At 46.2% G+C, this 23864-nt stretch overlaps 2 protein-coding genes across 12 annotated transcripts in view; both read right to left on the reverse strand.

Moving 5' to 3' along the window:
• Positions 1 to 359: 359 nt before the first annotated feature.
• Positions 360 to 4028, reverse strand: ywhah (tyrosine 3-monooxygenase/tryptophan 5-monooxygenase activation protein, eta polypeptide). The gene is made up of 2 exons (XM_042060516.1): positions 3126 to 4028; positions 360 to 2204 (listed from the first exon to the last, which is right to left on the reverse strand). Exons 1-2 carry the CDS (start codon positions 3210 to 3212, stop codon positions 1551 to 1553), a joined length of 741 nt encoding a protein of 246 aa, XP_041916450.1. The 5' UTR covers positions 3213 to 4028; the 3' UTR covers positions 360 to 1550.
• Positions 4029 to 4506: 478 nt separating this feature from the next.
• depdc5 (DEP domain containing 5, GATOR1 subcomplex subunit) overlaps positions 4507 to 23864 on the reverse strand; it is a 30894-nt gene continuing 11536 nt past the window's right edge. Inside the window, exons 24-43 of one of the 11 annotated variants that reach the window (XM_042060412.1) lie at positions 23589 to 23683; positions 23296 to 23355; positions 20703 to 20859; positions 19361 to 19524; positions 18963 to 19083; positions 18251 to 18418; positions 17699 to 17915; positions 16648 to 16781; positions 16248 to 16362; positions 15516 to 15578; positions 14910 to 15043; positions 14221 to 14301; positions 13373 to 13505; positions 12340 to 12448; positions 11866 to 12105; positions 8588 to 8760; positions 6615 to 6786; positions 6297 to 6357; positions 5995 to 6077; positions 4507 to 5170 (exon numbers count right to left, since the gene is read on the reverse strand). In XM_042060412.1, coding sequence (XP_041916346.1) covers positions 4872 to 5170; positions 5995 to 6077; positions 6297 to 6357; positions 6615 to 6786; positions 8588 to 8760; positions 11866 to 12105; positions 12340 to 12448; positions 13373 to 13505; positions 14221 to 14301; positions 14910 to 15043; positions 15516 to 15578; positions 16248 to 16362; positions 16648 to 16781; positions 17699 to 17915; positions 18251 to 18418; positions 18963 to 19083; positions 19361 to 19524; positions 20703 to 20859; positions 23296 to 23355; positions 23589 to 23683 — 2779 coding nt within the window. In that variant the 3' untranslated portion in view covers positions 4507 to 4871. The other 10 variants (XM_042060415.1, XM_042060413.1, XM_042060411.1 and 7 more) reach the window with 10 other exon arrangements.

Below are 23864 nucleotides of genomic sequence, written 5' to 3' on the forward strand. Positions count from 1 at the left end.
TCCGCAGCCAATGGGAACACGGCTCGCTGATGTGTACGTATGTGGTGCGATGCACAGAAGATGCACAGGAGGTCTGATCAGAGGGGGGTGAGGTGGGGGGGTGCACTGATGCAGAAATACTCACTGTGCTTATGGCTGCTTTGAAACACATTATGTGATAGGGTGAGCAAGGAGCGACAGAGACTTACTTAGCAAGAAAACTAGACGAGGAGAAGAGAGGAGAGAAGAGTGAAGAGAAGAGGAAAAGAGAAGATAAGAGAAGAGCAGCAAAGAGAAGAGAAAAGAAGAGAAGAACCATATAATTGAATGCAATACAAGAGACTTGGCATAAAGTCTACAAAAAAGAAAAGGGCTTCCCATGGTAGGCAATGTCTTTAATGGCATTCTTTCATGACCTCGCAGTATCATAATTATAATCATAACAAATAAATTAATAAAAAGAAACAAACAAATGCCAAAAAAGAGAGAAACAAACAAACAAAAACATCCAAATCCATACAACCAAAAGCAAAAATGCTCTTACACCACTGTGTTGCATGAGAGGGCTCCCCCATAACAACATCAGACTCAGGGGATCAGCTGCTCTAAGCACAGGTGCCTTACACAATTCACAAGGGACAGCAGTGTATACACATGGGGTCAAAGTGTAAAGGTCAGAGGTCAAAGAGATGGACAGCAGACAGCACATTAGAAAGATCATGGGGTATTGGATTAGAGGGTATGGAATTTTGGGTTTGGGGGGGAAGGGTGTACATTAACACACTGGTGGGATGGTTGTCTTGATTTTATTTTATTTTTCTTGTTTGGCACGTGGCCATCTTAGGTCTACGGAAACACCTTGGCCTGTATTATGTGTTACGAGGGACCCATTTTTTAGGAAAGGGCTCCAACACATGAGAAGGTCTTCACAGGAACACTAGGTTAAGAGAGCGCCTTGCTCACTTGGAAAGGAGGAGGAAAGGATGGGTGGCAGGATAAGGCTACACAGCACAGAGATTTGGGGAAAAAAGACCACAGACTAGAAAGCCATGAAAAATGAACAAGAGCACAGATTTGGAGAGGGGTATATCAGGGTGAGAGAGACAGGGACAGCATTAAAAAATCAAAGACAAACCAAGCAGCGCAGAAAGAGGAGGAGGAGAAGGAGGAGGAAGAGGAGTAGAAGAAGAAGGAGAGAGGAGCAGAGAACGTAAATAAATAACACTGAGATCGAGTTTTGGGGAGCATCACACAAAGAGAACAGAGCAGGAGGAGGAGCAGAGGAGGAAGTGTAACAGGAGTGGGGGGGAGGAGTAAGAGAGCATGACAAGGAGGGGGGGGGGGTGAGGAAGAGGAGGTTGGCTAATGCAGCTTACTGCATTGAGAAAGGACAGGGACACTGAGGGACAAGATGAGGGACACTCTCAGGTGGGGTAGGATGATGAATGTATGGGGAAGAAGGGAAGGAAAATCACGCTTGTTCTCGCTCTCGTTCTTTCCATCTTTCTTTCTCACTCTCTCGCTTCCTCCCTCCCTTCCTTCCTTTCTTTCTTTCCCTCTCTCTCTGGCCTTCAGGGATTGGCGTCTCCGGTCTCGCTGTCCTGCTGGTCGCTGGTCCAGAGCGTCAGGTTGTCTCGCAGCAGCTGCATGATGAGCGTGGAGTCCTTGTAGGAGTCCTCGTTCAGATTGTCCAGGTGGCCGATGGCCTCGTCGAACGCCTCCTTGGCCAGCTGGCACGCCTGCTCGGGCGCGTTCTGGATCTCGTAGTAGAAGACGGAGAAGTTGAGCGCCAGGCCCAGGCGGATGGGGTGCGTGGCGGCCATGCTCTTGCTGATCTCGAACGCCTCCTTGTAGGCGCCCTCGGAGGACTCCACAGCGCCGGAGCGCTTCTCGCCCGTGGCCACCTCGGCCAGGTAGCGGTAGTAGTCGCCCTTCATCTTCAGGTAGAACACCTTGCTCTCCATCTGGGTCTCGTCGCAGCTCTTGATGAGGAACTGGTCGAGCAGGTTGAGGACATCCTGACACACGGCCTCCAGCTCCTTCTCGATGGTCTCACGGTAGGCGCGCACCAGCTCCAGCTTCTTTTCGTTGCCGTCGGTGGCCGTCTTCTGCTCGATGCTGGAGGTGACACGCCAGGACGAGCGCCGAGCGCCTACCACGTTCTTGTAGGCCACCGACAGCAGGTTGCGGTCCTCGTTGGAGAGTGGCTCGCTCAGTTCAGTCACCTGCAAGATGGACACACAGTATGGGGAGGGGAGAGGTGAGGTCATGATGTAGACTGACATTCTGCTTAGCCAATAAGTGTGAGTCAACTTCTAGGCATTGGTGCATACAGAATAAATCAATTGTATGGAATAAATCAATAGAAACGGAGCTGCTGGTCTAAGAGTAGAGAAGGCAATAACAGCCTTAGTAGGACTTATGCACCATGTGATATGTTCTTGTAATGGAGAAATTCTACATGGCTTATATCTTGGTAAGTTTCCTAGCATTTGCTTCCTTGATTTTGTCGAGTGAAATGCAAACGAACGGGTCGCCCTTTCCCCTCCCCTCACCTCCAATAGAGCGTTTCGATTGCCACCCGCACACAAAGGGATGAAACCGGACAGGGCAGGTCAAACGAGACGGGTGGCCCTAGGGCTGCAGACTTGTTTCAGGGCACTGGTAATTTAATCATATGGCCGTGAGGGCAAAGGTGACCGTCTCTAAGATAACGGATATCACTGGCGCATTCAAACCTTGCAATTTCGATAAAAAATAATGAACGATGGCAGCAATCGCTTTAGGTCTGCAGAAAAGACTTTGCGCAGCGCCCTCCTTCGGTTAGGCAATCTTTCTCCCAATCCTCTATCCTCTCCTCAATGGTCCATTATATTGAACGCCTTGGTCAGTTACCTAATGCATGCAATTTTAATAGAGAGGCATTCGTTTGAATATTTGGTATGTGTTCGTACAAATGAGGGGTCCAAATGTTGTATTCACTGAATTATTCTCTATGAAGAAAAGGCAGAGGCTTGCCGGACGTCTGCATCGAGGCTACGCGCAAGTTCATACCGCTGGTGCAACACACTGCCTTATTGAAACACTGTAACAATACTGTATCCGCATCTGAGTATTCAGTTTGAAAGCAGGGAGATGGCACTCACCAGTTTCATGGCGGAGGCCATGTCATCGTAGCGCTCTGCCTGCTCAGCCAAGCGGGCTCTCTGAATCAGCTGCTCCCGGTCAGCCATTCTGTGAGATGTGCACAAGCGCGAGGATGCTCAACACTCTACTAGAACGTTCTTTTCACGTTTCCTTCACGACTGACCACTGATTTGGTCTCAAATCGTTTGTGCGCTGACCAAAGGCTACGTTGTGCTGGACAATATGCAGGCAGCTGGAGAACGAGTTTTTCCCCTGTTCCCGACACTCACGTGTGGGTTAACCAGCAAGCCAGTGTATCCAGAGGACAGCTCCAAGCCTTGGCGTACAGAAAGTGCAGTGACACACTCAACCCTCCCGAGTCCAACCCACTCCTCCAAGCCTCGCCCGACTCACTCTCTCTCACACACACACACTCTCTGCCCGATGGCTGGCTGCTGAGGCTCGCCTCCGCTGTCGACCGTCGGGTGCTGCTGTTCTTGCTGCAAACGTCCTGACTGTCAATCTCCGACTGAAAAGAGGGGGGTTGGGGGGCGCTGAAGCGCTGGCTGATATTTCATGATGACGTCACTTGCTAAAAATAGCTGCATGCGCTGCAGGCACGCACCTGCGCAGTGCGGCTTGCTGCATTCTCCCTTGTTGCAGCAGCTGATAGCGCATGCGTGGAGGGTACCGCTTGTAAGCGCACTCTCACTGACACACCACCCCCAACGGTTGTGTTGCATCCGCGACCAAAAGGATGCTGCTGCTTGTCCAACAATGGCCGCTGACCACACACAGAAATGGGTAAATGACCTTACCACTGATTCGGTGTAGGCCACATGCAAATATATTTTAATTGGTAAGGCTATATGGCATAATTATCAGCCTAAGATATATTTCCAGTTTCACAAATTACGCATAAAAGGCAATAAATGCATTTTTTACAGAAAATAAAATAAATATACAGATGTTTAATTTGAGCATTTAAACTGACTAATTTGGAGTAGATTTGTTTGAACAATACTTGTTAAGGCCTCTTCCAACATGACGAGTAACATCAATACAGTAGCTGGTGTATATCATGTCATGCCGAGGCTACTACTGCATGGCCTCTGGCACTTCTCTAAAGGCACTGCTACAAATAAACAAACAAATAAACAAACATAAACAAACAATAAATAGATGTAGCTCTGAAATTAACTTGGGTTTGACATGAAACGTCTGTTACATAACCTAACTAGATGGCCAGCTTCGCTGTTAATTTAATATATTACATTAGTTCATGGTGAAGACCAAACAGAGTCTTGTAGGATTTTCAGAGATATAAACCTGCAGAACTGTGAAAAGTGATGGAATAAAATCCACAGTGTGTAATTGTAAACATAGTCAACATGCCTGAAGGTAAATTAATTGATCTTTACTGTTATTTGTTAAAGGCTTCCATTAATTTGTCACACCATAAAGGGAAATTAGCAGCAGAACCTGAAGCCAGTTACATCCCAACGTCATCAGCAGGCAGTCTTCAGTCTTAGGCACAACACACGCATACAAACACACACATATATAGTCTTTCTGTGTCTTTCTCACAGTAATACTGATATAGTGTAGACAGACACACACACACACACACACATATTTTCAGTATTTGGCAGCTGTCTATCCACTGAAGTCCTCCGTTCATAAATGACACAGGAGAGCAGTTCCATGACTTTCACATCCATCTATCCATCCATCCATCCATCCATCTCTTCCGTCTGTCTCATCCATTATGGAGCACTAGAGTTCATCTTCTCCAGGCAACTCTCCCAGAAGGCCACCAGCCGGTTGTCCTTGTTTGCACAGAAGTCGGTGAAGTCTCGGAGCAGCCTCTCGCCCAGCCTCTCGTCCCCGAGCAGGCCCGTGCGCCAGGCTTTGGTCAGCATGGTGTTGTAGGCCCAGTAGTAGCCCACGTGCTCCTCGGCCCCAAACAGGCTCTGGGTGGCCGAGGTGGTGGAGTTGCGTCGGCGTCGCTGCTGCCCGCTGGGATACTTGCGCTTAGAGTAGGGCAACTGGAGGAACACTGTACCTACAGGGAACAGAGAGAGAGGGAGAAAAAGAGTTTTCCTTCAGAGCATATGAAAATAAAATGGTAAAATGGACGACATTTAATGCTTTTTCTACTTGTCAGACCACTGAAATTCATGCCTTACGTTAGTCCTTTCAAACACACACACACACACTCCCACACAAAGGAAGAGGAAGTTGACATGCAACTCATACACAGAAAAAGTTGGGATGTGACAATCTGTGACAATCTACAAATCTCGTAAACCGATATATAGCTGCTAAAACCACACAGACAACATATGAAAAGTTGAAATTTGACTATTTCATGGAAAACATTATGCTCATTTTGGATTTGATACCAGCAAACGCTGGAAAAGTTGGGTAATGATAAGGACAACAATAGGAAGAATATGGCACCATGATTGGGTATAATAAAGAGCATCACAGAGAGGCAGTCTCTTAGAATTAAAGATGGGGTTTATGGGATTTGTAGATTACCGCATTCTGTTTTTATTTGAATTTTACACAATGTCCCAACTTTTTCTGTGTTGGGGTTGTACAAGGCACCAACCTGCACACTGGGAGACAAAGACAGACAAAGAGGCCCTCACAATGTTAAGACTAACAGAGAGGCTACACTGGACACGTAACTGAAGCGTCCCGCTCTCAGTGCGTCTGCTACAACAATACGCTGCCACTATAATCAATGGAACTAGCTATACCAGGTGTGAGAGTGCTGCGTACGCTCTAAAGCAATCTCCTAAAACTGTTTTTATTTGAACGGAGCGCTTCAGTTATGTGGCCACTGTAGTCTCCCTGTAAATGCCAGAAGAGATATTGTACCTGTGACATGGATGTACTGGGGCTTGTTCTCTGACGGGAAGTTGAAAGCTGAGGCTGAGAATTTATCCTGGACAAACCCAAACCTGGAGGGAAACAAAATGGCTGTCATTAGTTGTTATGACAACCCCAAACAATTAATAAAAAAATAAAAAAACTCACAAACTATAAAACAAATAAAAATACATTGTAAAATAATACAAGAGGAAATAAATAAAGGTTCAAGAACAATTTAACTATGCAAAAAGATCATATACTGTAGACGGATTTTACATTTGATCAAAAATGCACTCTGACAGACTTACCTGTAGAGAATGGCTTCCTGGAAAAGTTGCATACGGTCCCAGTATGTCTCGGGCTCAAATCCTGAAAAGGAGACAAACACTTCCTAAACCTTTAATACTTAATAAGGCCTGACACACACACGCAAGCACGCGCACACACGCGCACACACATACACACACACAGAAAGGCAGACCCTAAAACAAGTTGTCAGAGCAATCTCTTTAGCACATACAGTTACGCAAAGGAAACACAAACGGAAACACACACACACACACACACAACTTGCTAAATCCATCTCACACACAGATGTATACATACGCACGTACGCACACACACACCTTCAAACAGGTTGTCGGATCCCTCTCTGAGCAGGCACTGGATGTTGAGGGGGATAAAGAGGTGGGCACGGAGCGGGTCTCCGTATAGGTAGGAGGGCAGAGCGAAGGGCACCTCCAGCACGGGCACCAACAGGAACCCACACGACGCTGCCTTCCTGTGCCAACCCTGCACCTGTGGGCAGCACGGTCAGGCCACACAGAGATACACATCATCATCATCACCCGTCACAGCACACACTACAACACATATAACTTGTAGTACATGTCACCACTAGCCTGGTCCTACCAGACTCTCGTACATTTCATAATGTACAGAGAGTCTGGCCACTTGCCAAGGGTTAACTTCCTTGAAGGCGAGTACTCTGTGGAAGTTTAAAACTATTGGATCTGCCCAGAGCCACTCTGGATCTGCCATAACCAATCGCTAACGTTTGGTCGTGACGTATGTCAAGCTCAAACTAGCGCACAACCTCAACGTCATCGTTCTCAGCCACTCCCTCTGTTTGCTGATTGGACCTGCAGATTTTTGCAGGAGAAAACCCGTGAATATCCCGCAGTCCCAGATGACGTACTGAAGGGAAATGAAAATTGAGCGGAAGTATGTAGGAGGGCGGAGCCAGGCTATGTCACCACAGCCTTCCCGTGCAAACCACACACCTGAGGGCACAATGGTGGTGTTACCAACTATGATGTTAACAACAAACTTGATATCTACTCTGATGATGGTCTGACTGACGGAAATTGGTTGCACCGTAGAGCAAGCAGTGGTTTTATTTTCTCTCGCTCTTAAGTTGTTCTTGCAAAGTAGCTGCACCTGCAATATAATCTTATTAATGTGTGCAGGCTCCTCTCTATCTTCTACAAAGTTGATGTCAAACACAAGATGCACTTAACCACACATATACTACATGTTACTACAGTGTGTTGCGATTACACACAGAATAGTGAAACTCAATTTGTCAAGCCACCCTTTGAGTCTGAGTCTCCAAAATTGAACAGTTTTTTTTCTGTAGCGCATGCTATACCTTTCCACCAATTTTTTTTAATTAATTAAATCGGGATGGTAGTTTTTGCGCAATCTTGCTCTCAGACAGACAAACAAACCACACCAACAACATACCCTCCTTGGCAAAGGTAATACTAACACACACAGCAGAGCAGAGAGTCTGCTCTATCACACACAGCATCAATAGAGACCCTCAAGATTGCTCTCAATTACCTCGAATTATCTACATCAATTATCTAACGAGGGGTATAATTACAATCATCAGCAGAATTTCAATAGGTTTGATGGAGGGAGAGGGAAGAACAAAGGAATACTGGGGGTTCCCGTGGTAACAGATTAAAGAATACAACACAATAGTACCAGCATAGTGAGCACCAGTGTCCTTAAATGGCAGGCACCATGGTAGTAGTCTATCAATGTCACTAGCATAGTAGACACTCCATCTGTGGAACTAAGGTAACAGGTACTGATATCCCTCAGTGGTACTAAGGTAGTAAGCATGCATATCCATCAATGGGACTAACATAGTAATCACGCATATCTGTGAATGGGACTAAGGAAGTAGGTGTTCATATCCATCAATGGAACTAAGGTAGTATACAAATATTGTTTCAGTTTATTTTTGTATGTAAGTCGCTTTGGATAAAAGCATCTGCTAAATGAATAAACAATCTCAATATGTTCTATATCCTGGTTAAATAAAGGTAAATACAGGTCCATAAATTGTACTAAGGTAATAGGAGCTTATATGCATCAATGGAACTAAGGTAGAATATACTAAAATGTATAAACTGTAGTAAGATAGTGGCCGCTCATATCATCAATGGAACTAGTTGGAACCCACTCTCATACACTTCTTTCAATCATTCTCCCAGAGAGCACTTGAATTTGGACCATGGAATGTGATGAATAGGAGACCAGGGTCATCATCATTCATCACTAGGGTAACGGTGGCTCTCTCACTCACCATCTCGAAGAGGACTGCCGCTGTGACAGCCATCCAGTGCAGTTTGATCTCGAAGGCAGCGTTCAGGGAGAAGTTGCCATGGTAATAGCAGCTGCACCACTCGGTGCGATCGCTGCGATTGTTCACATCGACGTCCAAGGTGACCGTCTTCTGCTCCGGCACGGTGGCAGCTGCTGAGAGAAATTGGAAAGGGGGGGAGACACAAAAAGAGGGCGATAGAGAGAGAGAAAAAGAGGGAGAGAGGAGAAAGAAAGAAAAGAGATGGAAAAGACGAGTGTAGCAGAGTGGAATGAAGTGAAAGTTTTCATGAAAAATGACAGAAGAGGAAAAAAATGGAAAGAATCCAAGAGCAGGAGTGAAAAGGCAAGAGGATGTAAGTTTGGAAGTGGGAGAGAAAGGGAGACAAAAAGCAGGAAGGAGAGGAGTAGGGGGGATGTTTATGAAGGAAAAGAGAGATTATGCGGATGGTAAAGTTGATGTTTGGATTAGGATTAGGCATGATCTTACATTTGTCATCTCGTGAGACTGAAAATTAGTGTTGAGAGGTGAGTAAAAGGCAAGTTTCCGTTCACAGAATCACATGCAACAGTGTCATGTGCAATACTCAATTAATATCCTATGATCCTTACATGATACTTCTTGAGGCCTATATTCATATCTTTGGCTGCATTTCAGCATACATTATATGCAGCTCAAGTCAAGCATGGTCACTATAGCCACTTTGAACATAACATAGCAGCTATCAAGCACTGAAAATGAAGGCCACAATCAAAGTTACCATACTGGTAAGACATTCAAGATGTAACAAATCACTCCAACCAATTATTTTAGGCGCACAAATCTGGAAATAACCGGCTGCAGCAGCAGCACCAATGGTATGCCCATGTCCTCTACTGTGATGTATATTAAGAGCTCTTAAACACAAGGTGACATGAAATGTGCTTGGGCAGCAAGTCCAAGTCTAAGAGCCAACAAATAAGCCTTGGGACCCAGGCCTGTTAATGCTTCCACTGTCATCATGCCAAATCCGGCTAGAGTGACCATTCATGTCCTGAACACCTTCAGGAGGACAGAAGAAACCCTGACTTCCGTCCATCCAGTGTTAGTGTAGCTCAGTGTAGCTAAATGCTAACAAACATTAGCTTAGCTTCACCTCTGAAACACATAACTGGCGCTGACGTTTGTGCATTTTACATCAGAGCCTGATTAAAGACACACAAGCGCATAGCATAGGTATGGTACAGTTAGCCCAGGAATGCAGGGGAAGTGAGTAAAGCAGAGCGCCAGTAACTAAAAATCAGAAATACATGAAGCTAGCTTGAGGACATCCGGAGCTAGCTTGAGGATGTGTGAAGCAAGTTTGAGGATATGTGAAGCTAGTTAGAGGATATGTGAAGCTAGTCTGAGCATATGTGAAGTTAGTTTGAGGATATGTGAAGCTAGTTTGAGCATATATGAAGCTAGTTTGAGGATCTGTGAAGCTAGCATGAGCATGTGAAGCTAGTTTGAGGATATGTGAAGCTAACTGTTAAGGCTTTGAGCGGGCTTTTTCCCCCTTTAAACTGACATGGGAGAAAGAGGGCGAGCGTATGTAGGGACGAGCCTACACCACTGCACCACTGTACCACAGCCATGACATGTACCACAGCATGCACTACAATACGCACCAATCACGCCACTTCATGGTGACTTCTGACAGGAAGGCGGGGCCAATCAGAAGCTCTGCCAGTGCAGTGGGTGCACCACACCGATAAAAGTTCTCTGATTGGAGCATTCAAGACACTACCGCACAGGTTAGTGCTCTGATTGGAGGATTTTCAAACAGCATCACACAAATTAGTCTTCTGAGGGGATGTGGATTCTATCAAATCGGCCATGCTCAGGCAGGGATTTTCATGCCACACACATTCACAGAGAGACTATGTCTACATGAGGTGAATATTTCCACCACTACGGATGGTGACACGAAGGAATGGGAGGAATAAAAATCTCCAAACCTATTCTCAACAGCATCAGGTGGTTAAGTCATTCCATCTCACATAAGACATATGATCAACAGGCTACAGTTCTTCACTACAAATTTGAAAGGACCCTACATTAAAATTCTAATTGTGAGATGCTGTGTGTTCACATTTATTCACATTTAGGTGTGCTGCATCTCCTTAAACATCTAAGGCAAATATAACTAACGAACAAAGACATGTTGACAAACAGTTAGCCTATTTGTGCAGGAATGTGAATCGATCTCTGCCTCTTAAGGAAATATCTATATGGTATACAGTATATATGATTTGTGCTAAATCTAGACTAAGAGGAACACTGACTACCAGACTAAGAGGAACACTGACTACCAGCAGATATCAAACTAACCAGTTTTTTTTAAATCTTTGACAATCAAATGTGAAGCAAATGATGGATCAGTCTTTCAGTCGGATGTCAGATGGAATGACCTGCATGTCTGGACAAAGAGCTGATGACATTATCCCTTGCGGGGTCATGCAGCTCTGAGTTCAGTCTAAAAGAATTGGATGTCCAAAACCCTCAATGGGAATCAATGGTATGGTGCCACACAGGAGTCAGAGAGGGATGCCATGGTTACATGAAGACCAGATTACCTGCGTTGGAATCAGTTCATTAGTGATGTGTCTTGTCATCAGGTCAGATTTACAGTATGGAAGAGTATGGAAACGACTGTACCTGAGATATTAACTAAAATGTTCAGATATCTGTGTTAATTTATTCACATTAAACACATTAGTTTGTTTGTTTGTTTTGATGATTATGAATACACAACCAAGATAGAATAGAATAATACTAGTATCAGTGGTCATGACAGTTGTTATGATTGTGATGGCCAATGCCATTAGGAGACATGACCGCCCTTATCACATGCATATTTGCGGTTATGATAGGTATCAGGAAGGGCTAGAACAGCATACACGTTTATAGCATGGTTATATTGGTCTCATGACGAGAGAGAGCTCAAATGAACTGTTACTGTGGTTACTCTAAGTGAACTTATCTGACTCGTGTAAGTGTGTGTGTGTGTGACTCAGTTTTGTTGCCTGTTGCCATGCTACATGCTTGACTCTGTGTGGCACCATCTCTCTCGGCTCAAACTCTGTGTGTGGTGGTTGGGGGGCAGGGGGTGGTGTGTGGCATGCCGAATTGGGGGGGTGGGGGACATGGGAGGGATCTAAAGGGATCTAAATCTAGCCAATGAGAGGTCGGTGTGTGGGCGGGTACTAAGGGGTGGTGGGCCGGGCCGGCTGTTGTACCTAGCAGTGCGGCGGCCTGGCTGCGTCCTCCGAAGCTGCGGCTGAAAGAACTGTGCCTACTTGCGTACGACGCCGGCCGGCTGGGTAGCCATGGCAACAGGAAGGCGGGCAGGTCGCAGGGGCGCCGCTCCTCCAGCACGAAGGCCACCTCGAACCACTTCCTCTGGAAGAGAGCGAAGTCCTCCAGCACCGCCGTCGACCACACACCGGCACCTGTGGGGGGAAGCTGGGTGGAGGGGGCTGAGGGGGAAGAGGGGGAAAGAGGGGGAGAGGGAGAGAGAAAGAGAGAGATAGAGAGAGGCACGTACAGTATGTGTTACATGTGGAGGGATTGTGTGCATGTGTGTGTGTAAATGTTTATGGAAGAATGAAATTACAATATTCATATGAGATTCATGTGAATTAATGTGTGTGTGTGTGTGTGTGTGTGTGTGTGTGTGTGTGTGTGTGTGTGTGTGTGTGTGTGTGTTTTACCCCTCTCTCCATCCTTCTCTGCCACTATCCTGTAGAAATAGAAGCCGTACACAAAGGTACGCATGGCATCTCCTGAGGCATGGGCTATCAGACCCTCATCCAGCATTTTCTGCATGGGAAAAACACATACGCACACATGAATACAATCCCTGTCATCCAAATATGGCCTACTCTTCTGAAAGAATGTACCACTTACTGTACATTAACTGACAATGAAATGTTCTATGAAAGGGCATAGATGACTTATAAAGACCTCCCTCCAACAAACACAAACACACACATACGGGCACACACGCACAGAACAACATCTGTGTGCAGTGTTTCATGTGACACACAGCTGGTGCAACATGAACTATTCTCCTTTGCACATCCTTATCCAGCCTGTCACTGAACCTGCTGCGTAGAATCTAATCGATGAGCAGTGGCAGGTGGATCAGCAGGACAGACAGCTGGGTTCAATAAAGCAAATATGGGCTCATCCTGAGCCTGACTGGCCACCAACTTTACACAAGTCCCTTCTTACTGTTCTGTTACCCATTCTGTTGACCAACCGACACAAACACAAACACAAACACACACACACAAAGAGGTCCACTGACACACATACACGGTGCGTGCGCACACACGCGAGCGCGCGCGCACGTGCGCACACACACACACACACACACACATACACACACCTATTATGTCAGCAGCCATGCCCTGTCTATCCACCCCTTATTCACAGTGCTGACAAGTCACATACATGCTCATTCATGCAGGCAAACACAAACACAAACACACACACACATTCCTGCAAAATGTTGACAGACATTCCACCTCTCCATCCCCTTCCTTGTGCTGACCAAATAGCCACTATCTAATTGTACAAACACACACACACACAAACACACACACACACACACACACACACACACATACACACACAAACGTACGCACGCACGCACACACACACACGCGCACACAAACACACGCACACACACACGTGCACATACACACACACACACACACACACACACACACTCTCTCTGACCTGCATGATGTCAACAGCCATTCCCTGGGTGTCCACTCCCTCCACGGTGCTGACGAGCCAGTGCACCACCTCAGCACTGATGAAGCTGTTAGGAGACAGGCCCTTCTGCTCTGGCAAGAGCTGCACTCCAGTGCTGTGAGACACACACACACACGCCGACACAAACACACACACACACACACACACACACACACAGACACAGACACAGACACACACACACACACACACATCAGATAGAGCATACACTGCCGTTCAAAAGTTTGGAGTCACTTACAGATTTCCATTCCACTCCATAGACAGAGTATATACTCTCATACTTATAGACAGAGTACCAGCTGAGATCAGTTGCATTGTTTTTTTTAATCAGGGCAGCAGTTTTCAGATACATTATGTGCTTACATAATTGCAAAATAGTTCTCTAATGTTTTCTCAGTTAGACTTTTAAAATGATATCAGATTAGTAAACAGAATGTGCCTTTGGAACATTGGATCCAATGGTTGCTGATAATGGGCAATGCAGATATTGCATTAAAGATCAGCCATTTCTTTCTACAACAAACAACATTAATGATGAAAACAAGGACATTTCTAAGTGACTCCAAACATGCATCAGATAGATAGAGCGTAAATAACACACACACACATTTTCACAATATACAAACACACACACACACACACACACACACACACACACACACACACACACACACACACACACACACACCGCCTACAAGAACAGAACCAGAACTCATACCAGAATTCAAACACAGAGTCCAAGAGAACAGTGCAAGGCCTAGAACAGGCCTAGAACAGGACTAGAACAGTGAACACAGAACAGCGTTTCTCACGTGGGGTGCTTGATGGCCTCGAGGATCTCCAGGAGCGTTGAAGCGGAGGAGAGGGTGAGCGGTCCTGCCCCGACATGGCCACTGCAGGGGAAAAACACAGACGTGTCAGGAGGGGAACGAGGGAGAGAGACCAGACGCGTCAGGAGGGGAATGCAGGGAGAGAGACCAGACGCATCAGGAGGGGAACGCAGGGAGAGAGAGCAGACGCATCAGGAGGTGAACGCAGGGGGCATTCAGCTCCGGGCTACACCGGGTCTGCAACTGAAGCCCTCCATTAGAGCATAAAAATAGTTTTAGAAGACCGGTCTAATTTTTTCAAACGTATGCGCTGCTGTCACGTCTGGTGTGGCCAGTTCCACTGATTATAGTGGCAGTTCATTGTTGCAGCAGACGCTTTGTGAACGGAACACTTCAGTTACGTGCCCAGTGTAGCCAATGTGCCTGGTGTGAGCCAATTAAACTGTGCTTGTTATGGGTTTGTTTTGATAGAAGAGGTGCATGCTACCCACTTTCACATACTGATTGTCATCATCAAGGATCAGCCAACTAAAATTAGTCACAATCTAAATATCAAAGCAGGATGCAAGAAGCAAGTTACAGCTAAATCTCTAAGAGAGTAGGCCTCTATGACTAAAGGCTTGGGAAATCCCTGGAGATGGATGTTTCCAAGATAAGTGGGATTCGCTCACCTGGTTTCCGTGGAAACTCCAGAGGCTGCGTCTCCACTGGACTGAGTACCAACACCTGCAGCAGCTGACTGGCTGGCTGCTTTGTCAGTTAGCCCAGACTCAGCCACACTGGCTGCTGGTTGGTCAGCTGAAATCTGTAGCAGCCAATAAAGAAATGTGACAAGAGCACTTACATCGTGAGCAAAGCATTCAAAAAGGAAAACAACTTACTTATTCATAGAATACACAGACTTAATGTATAATTAATGTATGAGGATGCACCAATATAAACATTTAATATATAATTCATACATGAGGATATGCCATTACAGTGTGATTAGTTTTGACACAGCATACAGTATGGAAGGTTAAACACACACACACACACACACACAGGTTTTAGCATGCAAGGTCAGACACAAGCAAACACCCACAATTCCACATGGACAGTGAGAGACAGAGACACACACAGGATTAACAGACATAGGGAACAATCATGACCAATGGGTGAGTGGTAACCATGGCTGTATGGTTGCCAGGGCTACCTCTGCTACTCTACTTGACAGGGGAACACACCAATGCAGCCCTGCCTGTGGCGCCCTCTGGTGATCAGAGGGCAGAACTGACCTGAGAGTGATAGATGTATGAGGAGCGAGGGCTCCGGATAAAATCCAGAAGGAAGCCGGCGTCCTGTCAGCGAGGAAGACGAGAGGAAGGAGGGGAAAAGAGCAGAAGACAAGAGAGAGAAGGAGAAATGAGAAGGACAAAGATGGAGGTGAAAAAGAGAGAGGGATGTAGAGAAACCAAGAGGAAGAGAGGAGAATACAAAGCCACCACCATAAAGAGGTAGGTCACGCTGACAACAGACAATTACAGACATGTTTTGGGGTGAAAAATCCCTTGAATTACACCACCACATAGAGATTCAGTCAAGCAATCTGCTCAGGTTTAATTAAACAATGATGCTAGATTACTTGAGTGAATTCCCCTCAAAGGTAACCGATTCCTGTACAATCGTGTTTACCTGTGAAGAGCAGCAAAGTCAGCACACACATAGGCACCCAGCACCCAATTACAGAAGTACACACACACACACACACAAACACACACACACACACACATTCACTCAACCATCTGAGATTCACCACAAACTCTATTATACAGTAACCAATCCACGCGGTCACATACATACACATATATAGACACGAGATGAGATACATACATACAGAGAGAGAGAGAGAGATAGACAGAGAGATATACAGAGAGAGATAGACAAAGAGAGAGAAAAAGAGAGAGAGAAAGAGAGAGAAAGATCACCTGTCTGCCTTCTCACCCACCAGGAGAGGGCCATCATCTCACCTTTCGGGGGCTGTCGACATAGGTGGTTGCCATGGCCCCGGTGGAGGCTTCACTGAGGGGCCCGGCCACCTTGACACCATGTTGGGCAGCCTGCTGCTGCTGCTCCTCAAGAGTCCTGCAGACAGGAAACGCATCATCGTCATTGTCATCATCAGAGTCCATGTGCAGCTACGCTGACTGGACAGTGTGGGTTAGACATCAGGCCATCCGATGATTTCAACATCATTTCAATTTACTATGGCATAACCCACACGAAAAAAAAAACATGTGGTATTTCCTGCTAGATAAGCTCTAGAGGTGTACCGGTAATAAGGAGCTGGAAAGAACTACATTTGGTCATGCTGCATGCATAACTGGAAGAGAACTACGCATTCGGTCCAGTAACCTTTTGGGCACTTACTTTTGGGTCTGATCCAATTCCAGCAGTGCTGAGAGAGCCGATGTTCCCTTCTTTCCCAGAGGGGGCGCTATGGGCTCAGGGGGGTAGGGAGAGAGAGGGCCTGTCACCTGCAAGCCCTTCATGGCTCCTCCTTTCTGTCAACAGAAGAGAGAGAGGTCACAAATAAAGCCAATTTCATGATGTAAGCATCAATATGTATATGTATTAGTACATCAGATAAATGCATTATTATTGTTATTATCATAGCATTTATGTACTCAAAAAACTAGGAAATGCTAGCAACGTTGACAACGATGACTAGTGGCAATCACAGGGAGCAGTTGTGCGGTTGAACTCCAATGTTATACCACACAACCTTTTCATAATACCCACATTCAGAACTTTAAACCAAGTGGCACAAGGTACATATCTTCCTTACTTTTCTTTAACCAAAACACACTACACCGATTAACCAGATAAGAGTCAGGTCAAGAACATAGAAATAAGTCATGAGCATAAAAATAAGAGTCCTGGGGGGCACTGTAGCACAACTGACTACAGCCAGAGACTTTCTAATGAGGAGACACAGCACTCAAAAAATACTCCATAGAAATGCATGGGGCTAGTTTGTCACGCCAATATGGCCGTTGTCTACACATATCCCACCCCTTCCTCGGCAAACCGTCGACATGTGAATACATTGAGCCAATCATATGGTGTGTTGTGAAGACATTGTGCCAATCATGTGTTGTGATCTCGCCGCTGGAGCAAGATTGGTGTCGTGAAGCCTTGCGCACGTGCAGTTTGACCCAAAGACTGTGCCCGATGAGTGCCCATAAAACGTTGGTATATGGCCGCCGAGTGGAGGGACTTGCCTAAAAGGACTTTGCTACAGCATCCGTACCACATGTGGGTCCGCATGCCCATGGGGGCCTGCGTTTGAGTCCGACTGGTCATTTCCCGATCCCACGACATCTCTCTCTCTCCCACTTGCTTCCTGTCACTCTCTTTCCTGTCCTATCAAATTAAAAGCATAAAATCCCAAGTTGTCATTTTTAGTTTCACCCCTCACCCTGATGATCCGGTCGGAGCGGTGTCGGCGGCGAATGCGGTTCAGCCCCTCCACAAAGCGGATGAAGCCATCCAGCGGTGCCCAATCAGAACCCGGCACCCCGAAACCCTCGCCGTACACATCCCATCGGCCATCACTGTCCGCAACACGCCTCGCCCCTCCTCCGGCTGGGAGCAGTAGGAAGCGTGTGCGCCAGAACTTTAACGAGTCAATCAGACTGGAAGCACAGAGAATAGAAGTCAAAGGCACAGCAAACTCAATTTAAATAGTCACAGGTAAAAGCACACCAAATAAATATAAACAGAGAGAGAGATGTGTTGTTTGTATGTACCGGTAGTAGCACTAGCATGGAATACACAAAAAACTCTAATATCCATGATAGGATGCGATTATTGGTATGACAAATAGGCGCTTACATTGTCCAATTACATACAGGACAACAAGACAACAACAATCAGAACACAACCATGTACAAAATATAAACATAAAGCATAAAGAAGTGCAGTATAAAAAACAGGTTGGTAATCAGGTAGCTCTGTCCATCTACAGTACCTGAAGTCCTCGGAGCCGGCTGAGCAGATGTATTGGTCCAGGTAGTTCCACTTGTACTCCTCCAGCCTCTCGTGACTGAACTCCACCCAGCAGGACAGGAAATGGGCCTCAGTGTGAGGCGGGCACAGACTGTAGCTGTACTGGATCTGTGCCGACTCGTACGGGTACCTACCCACAATCCCCCACAAACCCAACAAAAGAAGTGGCGCTGAGCAATAAGTATGCCGATGACGAAAACGTTTTAAAATGTATATGTTTTCAGAAGAATATAGAACATCTGCATCCTTCTGCTAATAGTAAGGGAGTCTTAAAGTATGACCGTATCGCTCAATATAATATTCTTGTGCAAAAATAACCCAGCTGTCCTGTGATCAGAAAAAAACACCTTTATACGACATGCCAGAGGTTCCACCGGCTGGACAGAAGTGAGACTATCAATAAGGAGTTTGTTCAGCGAATAGAAGCCATGGTGTGCTAAACTGGCTTGGGAACGTAGTGTGACAGTGTTGATCTGTGTACTAAACTGACTTGAGCAGGTAGCATGTGACAGTAATGATCTGTGTGCTAAACTGGCTTGGGCAGGTAGCATGTGGCAGTGATGATCTGTAAACTGACTTGGGCAGGTAGCATGTGACAGTGATGTGATGATCTGCATGCTAAACTGGCTTGGGCAGGTAGCGAGTCTTAATGATGATGTGTGTGCTAAACTGACTTGGGCAGATAGCGTGTGACGGTGATGATCTTGTCCTTCAGGCAGACTTTGTGGAATGTGCGGCCCATGCTGAGCCAGTACACACTCTCCTCCTCCTCTTGCCTACGCCGAGACACCAGACCTAAGAACACACACACATACACACATGCGCACACACACATACACACACAGATTCTCAGCACTAAATGACTGACAGACTAGACTATCATCTGCTTATATGTATCATCTGTTATTTTGCACAATCCTGTCTATTTCAGGTGACTTTGTGTGTGGTTCTATGTGTGTGTTTCTGTATTTGTATTTTTGTGTGTGTGTGTGTGTGTGTGTGTATGTGTGTGTATGTGTGTGTGTGTGTGTGTGTGTGTGTGTGTGTGTGTATGCTTGAAAGCTCAGGTGACCTCTAGAGTAGAGTGGGCTGCTGCTGAGGGGCGGGGCAGATGAAGGCGGAGCCTGCTTCCTGGCGTTTGGTTGGACGATGATCTGGTAGCCCTGCATGAGTCTCTGACAGATGAACTCCTCAAACACTTGAGGCGCCGACATCGCTGGAGCGTCCTCATCACGCCTGCACAACACCACCACAGGAGGGCAACAGCACATGTACTGTAGATGCCAATGTGTTTATGGGTGTGCAATGTGTGTGTCTTTGTATACATGTGTTGCTTGTATTGTACATGCGTGTGTATCTGTTCAGGTGTGCGCATGTCTTTGTAAGTGTGTGCTTGTACTTGTTATGTGCGCGCACCTGTTCAGGTGTGTGTGTGTGTTTCTTTGTAAGTGTGTGCTTGTACTGGATATGTGTGCTTCTTTGTAAGTGTGTGTTTGTACTGGATATGTGTGTGTGTGAACCTGTTCAGGTGTGCGCTTGTACTGTACTTGTGCTGTACAGATCTTTAGAGACATACCTGTCATACATTGTGAGTGTGTGTGTGAGTGTGTGTGTGTGTGTGGTGTCTGTTCAGGTGTTTGCATTGTGAGTGTGTGTGTGTGTGTGTGTGTGTGTGTGTGTGTGTGTGTGTGTGGTGTCTGTTCAGGTGTTTGCATTGTGAGTGTGAGTGTGTGTGTGTGTGTGTAGATAGATAGATAGATAGATACTTTATTGATCCCCAAGGGGAAATTCTAGTGTGTGTGTGTGTGTGTGTGTGTGTGTGTGTGTGTGTGTGTGTGTGTGTGTGTGTGTGTTTGTTTGTGTGTGTGTGTGTGTGTGGTGTCTGTTCAGGTGTTTGCATTGTAAGGGTGTTCTTATGAGTGTGTGCATCTGTCCAAGTGTGTGTCTCTGTATGTGTGCCTACGGAGGCATGTGCCTGTACGGTGTGCGGTGTGGGTGTAATGTAAATGTAAATCATGTTTCCAGGCCAAGAACACTTGCGTATACAAGGAATTTGGTCTCTGCATTTATCCCGTCCGTGAATTAGTGAGACACAGTGCACACAGTGAACACACAATGAAGCACACTAACCCGGAGCAGTGAGCTGCCTTGCTACAGTGGCACTCAGGGAGCAGTGAGGGGTTAGGTGCCTTGCTCAAGGGCACTTCAGCCGTGGATTTGGGCATGGGAGAGCAGTGCTCAATCACTTCCCACCGCCCAAATTTTTCCTACTGGTCGGGGATCGATCCGACAACCCTTCGGTTCCAAGCCCGAGGCCCTAACCAGTAGGTCACGGCTGTGTGTGGTGTCTGTGTGTGTGTGTGTGGTGTCGGTGTGTGTGTGTGGTGTCTGTGTGGGTGTGTGTGTGCATATACCTGTCCAGGTCTGTGTGGGGTAGCAGGTCGTAGCAGCCCTCGGTATAGTCGTTCTGGAGCGACTGTTTGTCGGGGAAGTAGTCGGTGGTGAGGGGGAGGCAGGCGGGTGTGGTCAGGGACTTCCAGTCCACCCCCACCGTGCAGCAGAAACTGGGCACTGTCGGGGGGGCAGACAGCAGGAGGGCTTCACACACACACACACACCACACACACACACGGAGAGCCCAAGAGAGAAACACACACACACACACACACACACACACACACACACACACAGACACGCACGGAGAACCCCAGAACAGACACACACACACACACACACACACATACACAGACCCCAAAAAAACAAAAACAAGCCCAAATACACAAAACCAAAACAAAACAGCACACACACACACACAGAAAAAAAAATAAAAAATGGCCGATACAAAAAGCACAGTCACTCAGCCACAGGACAGCAATGGTACAACATGACAAGAAGAGGGATTGAAGAAAGAAAGAGAGAAAGAAGTAGAGAAAATAAAAGAGTGATAGACAGAATGAAAGGCGTGGGGGGAAAACAAATGAACAAAGGTTCCAGTCACACAGTCAAACCAACACAGAGACACACACAACACACACACAACACAGAAAAAGGGGAGGGAGAAAGAGAGGGATGAAGACGAGGCAATAAAGAGAGAGAGAGAGAGAGAGAGAGAGAGAGAGAGGAAACATGGAGATGGAGAGAAAAAAGAGGGAGAGCATTATTATTATCATAATTAATATTTTCCCGTAATTGCATTTCACAGATAATTACAGCAGTTACACAGGAACACAGGCAGGCAGTGTGGAGGCGTGATTACGGAACAGTGAGGGTGAGCCTTCTGAACCAGCGTGACTGCAACACACACACACACACACACACACTCACACGCGCACACACACACACACACACACACACACACACACACACACACACACACACACACACACACACACACACACACACACATGTAATATGCAGAAGCTAGGGAGACCATTACACACAGCTGAGCAGGCATGGCCATGCTACGATTGAGAGGAGGATTATCAGGCAGATTGACATTAGGATCCGAAGACACATCCTAGATTCAACATGAAAACAGTGAGGCTGGAAGCAGGCTACGCAAACATGCTAGTATCGACTGAGCATCGATCCAAAGGAGAACGTGAACAGAGAAAAAGGAAAGAAAACACAGGCAGGAAATAAAAGCAAAGGAAGAAATGGACATAGAAACGTGGACAAAATATAGAAAGGACAGAAAACGAAAGAGAGCAGACCTTCCCAAACTGAGATAGGGAGAAATGAATGAACCAACACCAGTGTCGATATAGAGCGCATCCAAGTGTTCTATAGATATGAACCTCAGTATTCATATGGTGATATTACATGGGACAACTTTTTGAACAATGTTACAGGGCAATAACATGACAAGATTTCTAATGTTCTGATTGGGTGATCATTACAAGTCGCCCGCTGATGGTTTAAGTTCTATAAATATTTGTTGCCAAATATTAGTGGGAATGTGCGCAAATTGCATGTCGGTAACATTACCTGGCAACATTGCACAATAGGTTGCCTTGTGTATTACCACTTTAGACTCAATTACCCTTGTTACCAAGGTTCTAAACCCCAGCACGAACAGACAGGGTTAAAGGTGAAGGAGGTTTGAAAATCTCTTGACTGCAATCTGTAGACCCAAGAAAGGGGGATTCCACCCAAAAAGGTATTCTAGAGCTTCTAGCACTTACAGTACAGATACTTTCACCTTGGCTGACACCTGATTGGTGGACGGAGACCCTGCCCATCAGGGGCGTATCCCATGGTGACAAGCAGAGTTGCAGTGTTCAGGAAACAGACCAAAAGGGTTCTTCAGCTTTGCTGGCCAGCACAGGACAGGACAACTTTTTATGTGTGTGTGTGTGTGTGTGTGTGTGTGTGTGTGTGTGTGTGTGTGTGTGTGTGTGTGTGTGTGTGTGTGTGTGTGTGTTCGAGTGACTTTACACCAGATCTCAGGTGGAACTCACCCGTCACTGAGTCAGTCAGTCTTATGACTTAGGGGTCAGAAACACTTCAAACACACATGTAAAGTCGGGACAAATAAATGTGCCGCTCTAAGCTGGAAGAACCCTCAGAAGTTTCCCACAGTCGCTGTAGAGGGGTTACACCTTTTCCATTAGGTAATCTGAACAGCTTCCATGATCATGGAACCTTCTTTGGAGTTACACCAAAATGCCCCAGTCACCCCCCACCTCAACAAAAACAGGAAGAAAAGTAAAATCCACACACACAAATATTATAAAAAATAATATAACTCCCCCCTCCCACACACAAACACACACACACACACAAACACACACACACACACACACACACAGCTAATGGCACCTGATTAGAATCAGGAGACAACAATGCAACACTACTCATGAGGTGATGTATTCCTGTGACGATGCTAGTTGGGTGAGAGGGCATGACATGTCTCATGTCTCTGAGGTTAGACACAAGTGTATGAGGATGGGTACAGTATGTGTGTGTGTGCGTGTGCGTGTGTGTCCGTTCAGGGACAACACCTACTTGGGTCAGGACCACCAGAGGAGAAGTCTTCGAATGAGGATCCACGATTAACAGGTGTTCCTGTTGGTCATGGGAATAACATTAGTTCATGGGTCAATGTGGAAACAGTGTGTGTGTGTGTGTGTGTGTGTGTGTGTGTGTGTGTGTGTGTGTGTGTGTGTGTGTGTGTGAAAGAGAGAGAGAGAGTTGTGTATCTGTGTATGTGAGTGTTTAGTATCCATGAGTTTGTGTGTCACAAATTATGGGTAAATGTATATATGTATATTTATGAGTCTGTGAGTGTGTGTGTGTACCAGTGCTGTTGCTGCTGGAGGGGCTGCCAGAGAACTCCTCTATCCCTCCGCTGATGTAAAGGCCATTCTCTCCACCGTGACGAGAAGCTGTTCTCCTGGACACACGCACACACACACACGCACACACACACACACACCAGATTATCATGATCAGTTCCTAAGCAATATTCCTTTATCTGCAACCCTCATAAATACACTGGTTAGCACACATTACACTACCCTGCAAACACAGATGTATTTCAGAATATATTTATGGAGACATCTGAAAGTGGCAAT

The sequence above is a fragment of the Alosa sapidissima genome, chromosome 13 (assembly GCF_018492685.1).
Source record: "Alosa sapidissima isolate fAloSap1 chromosome 13, fAloSap1.pri, whole genome shotgun sequence".
In the NCBI taxonomy this organism is placed as follows: Eukaryota; Metazoa; Chordata; class Actinopteri; order Clupeiformes; family Clupeidae; genus Alosa; species Alosa sapidissima.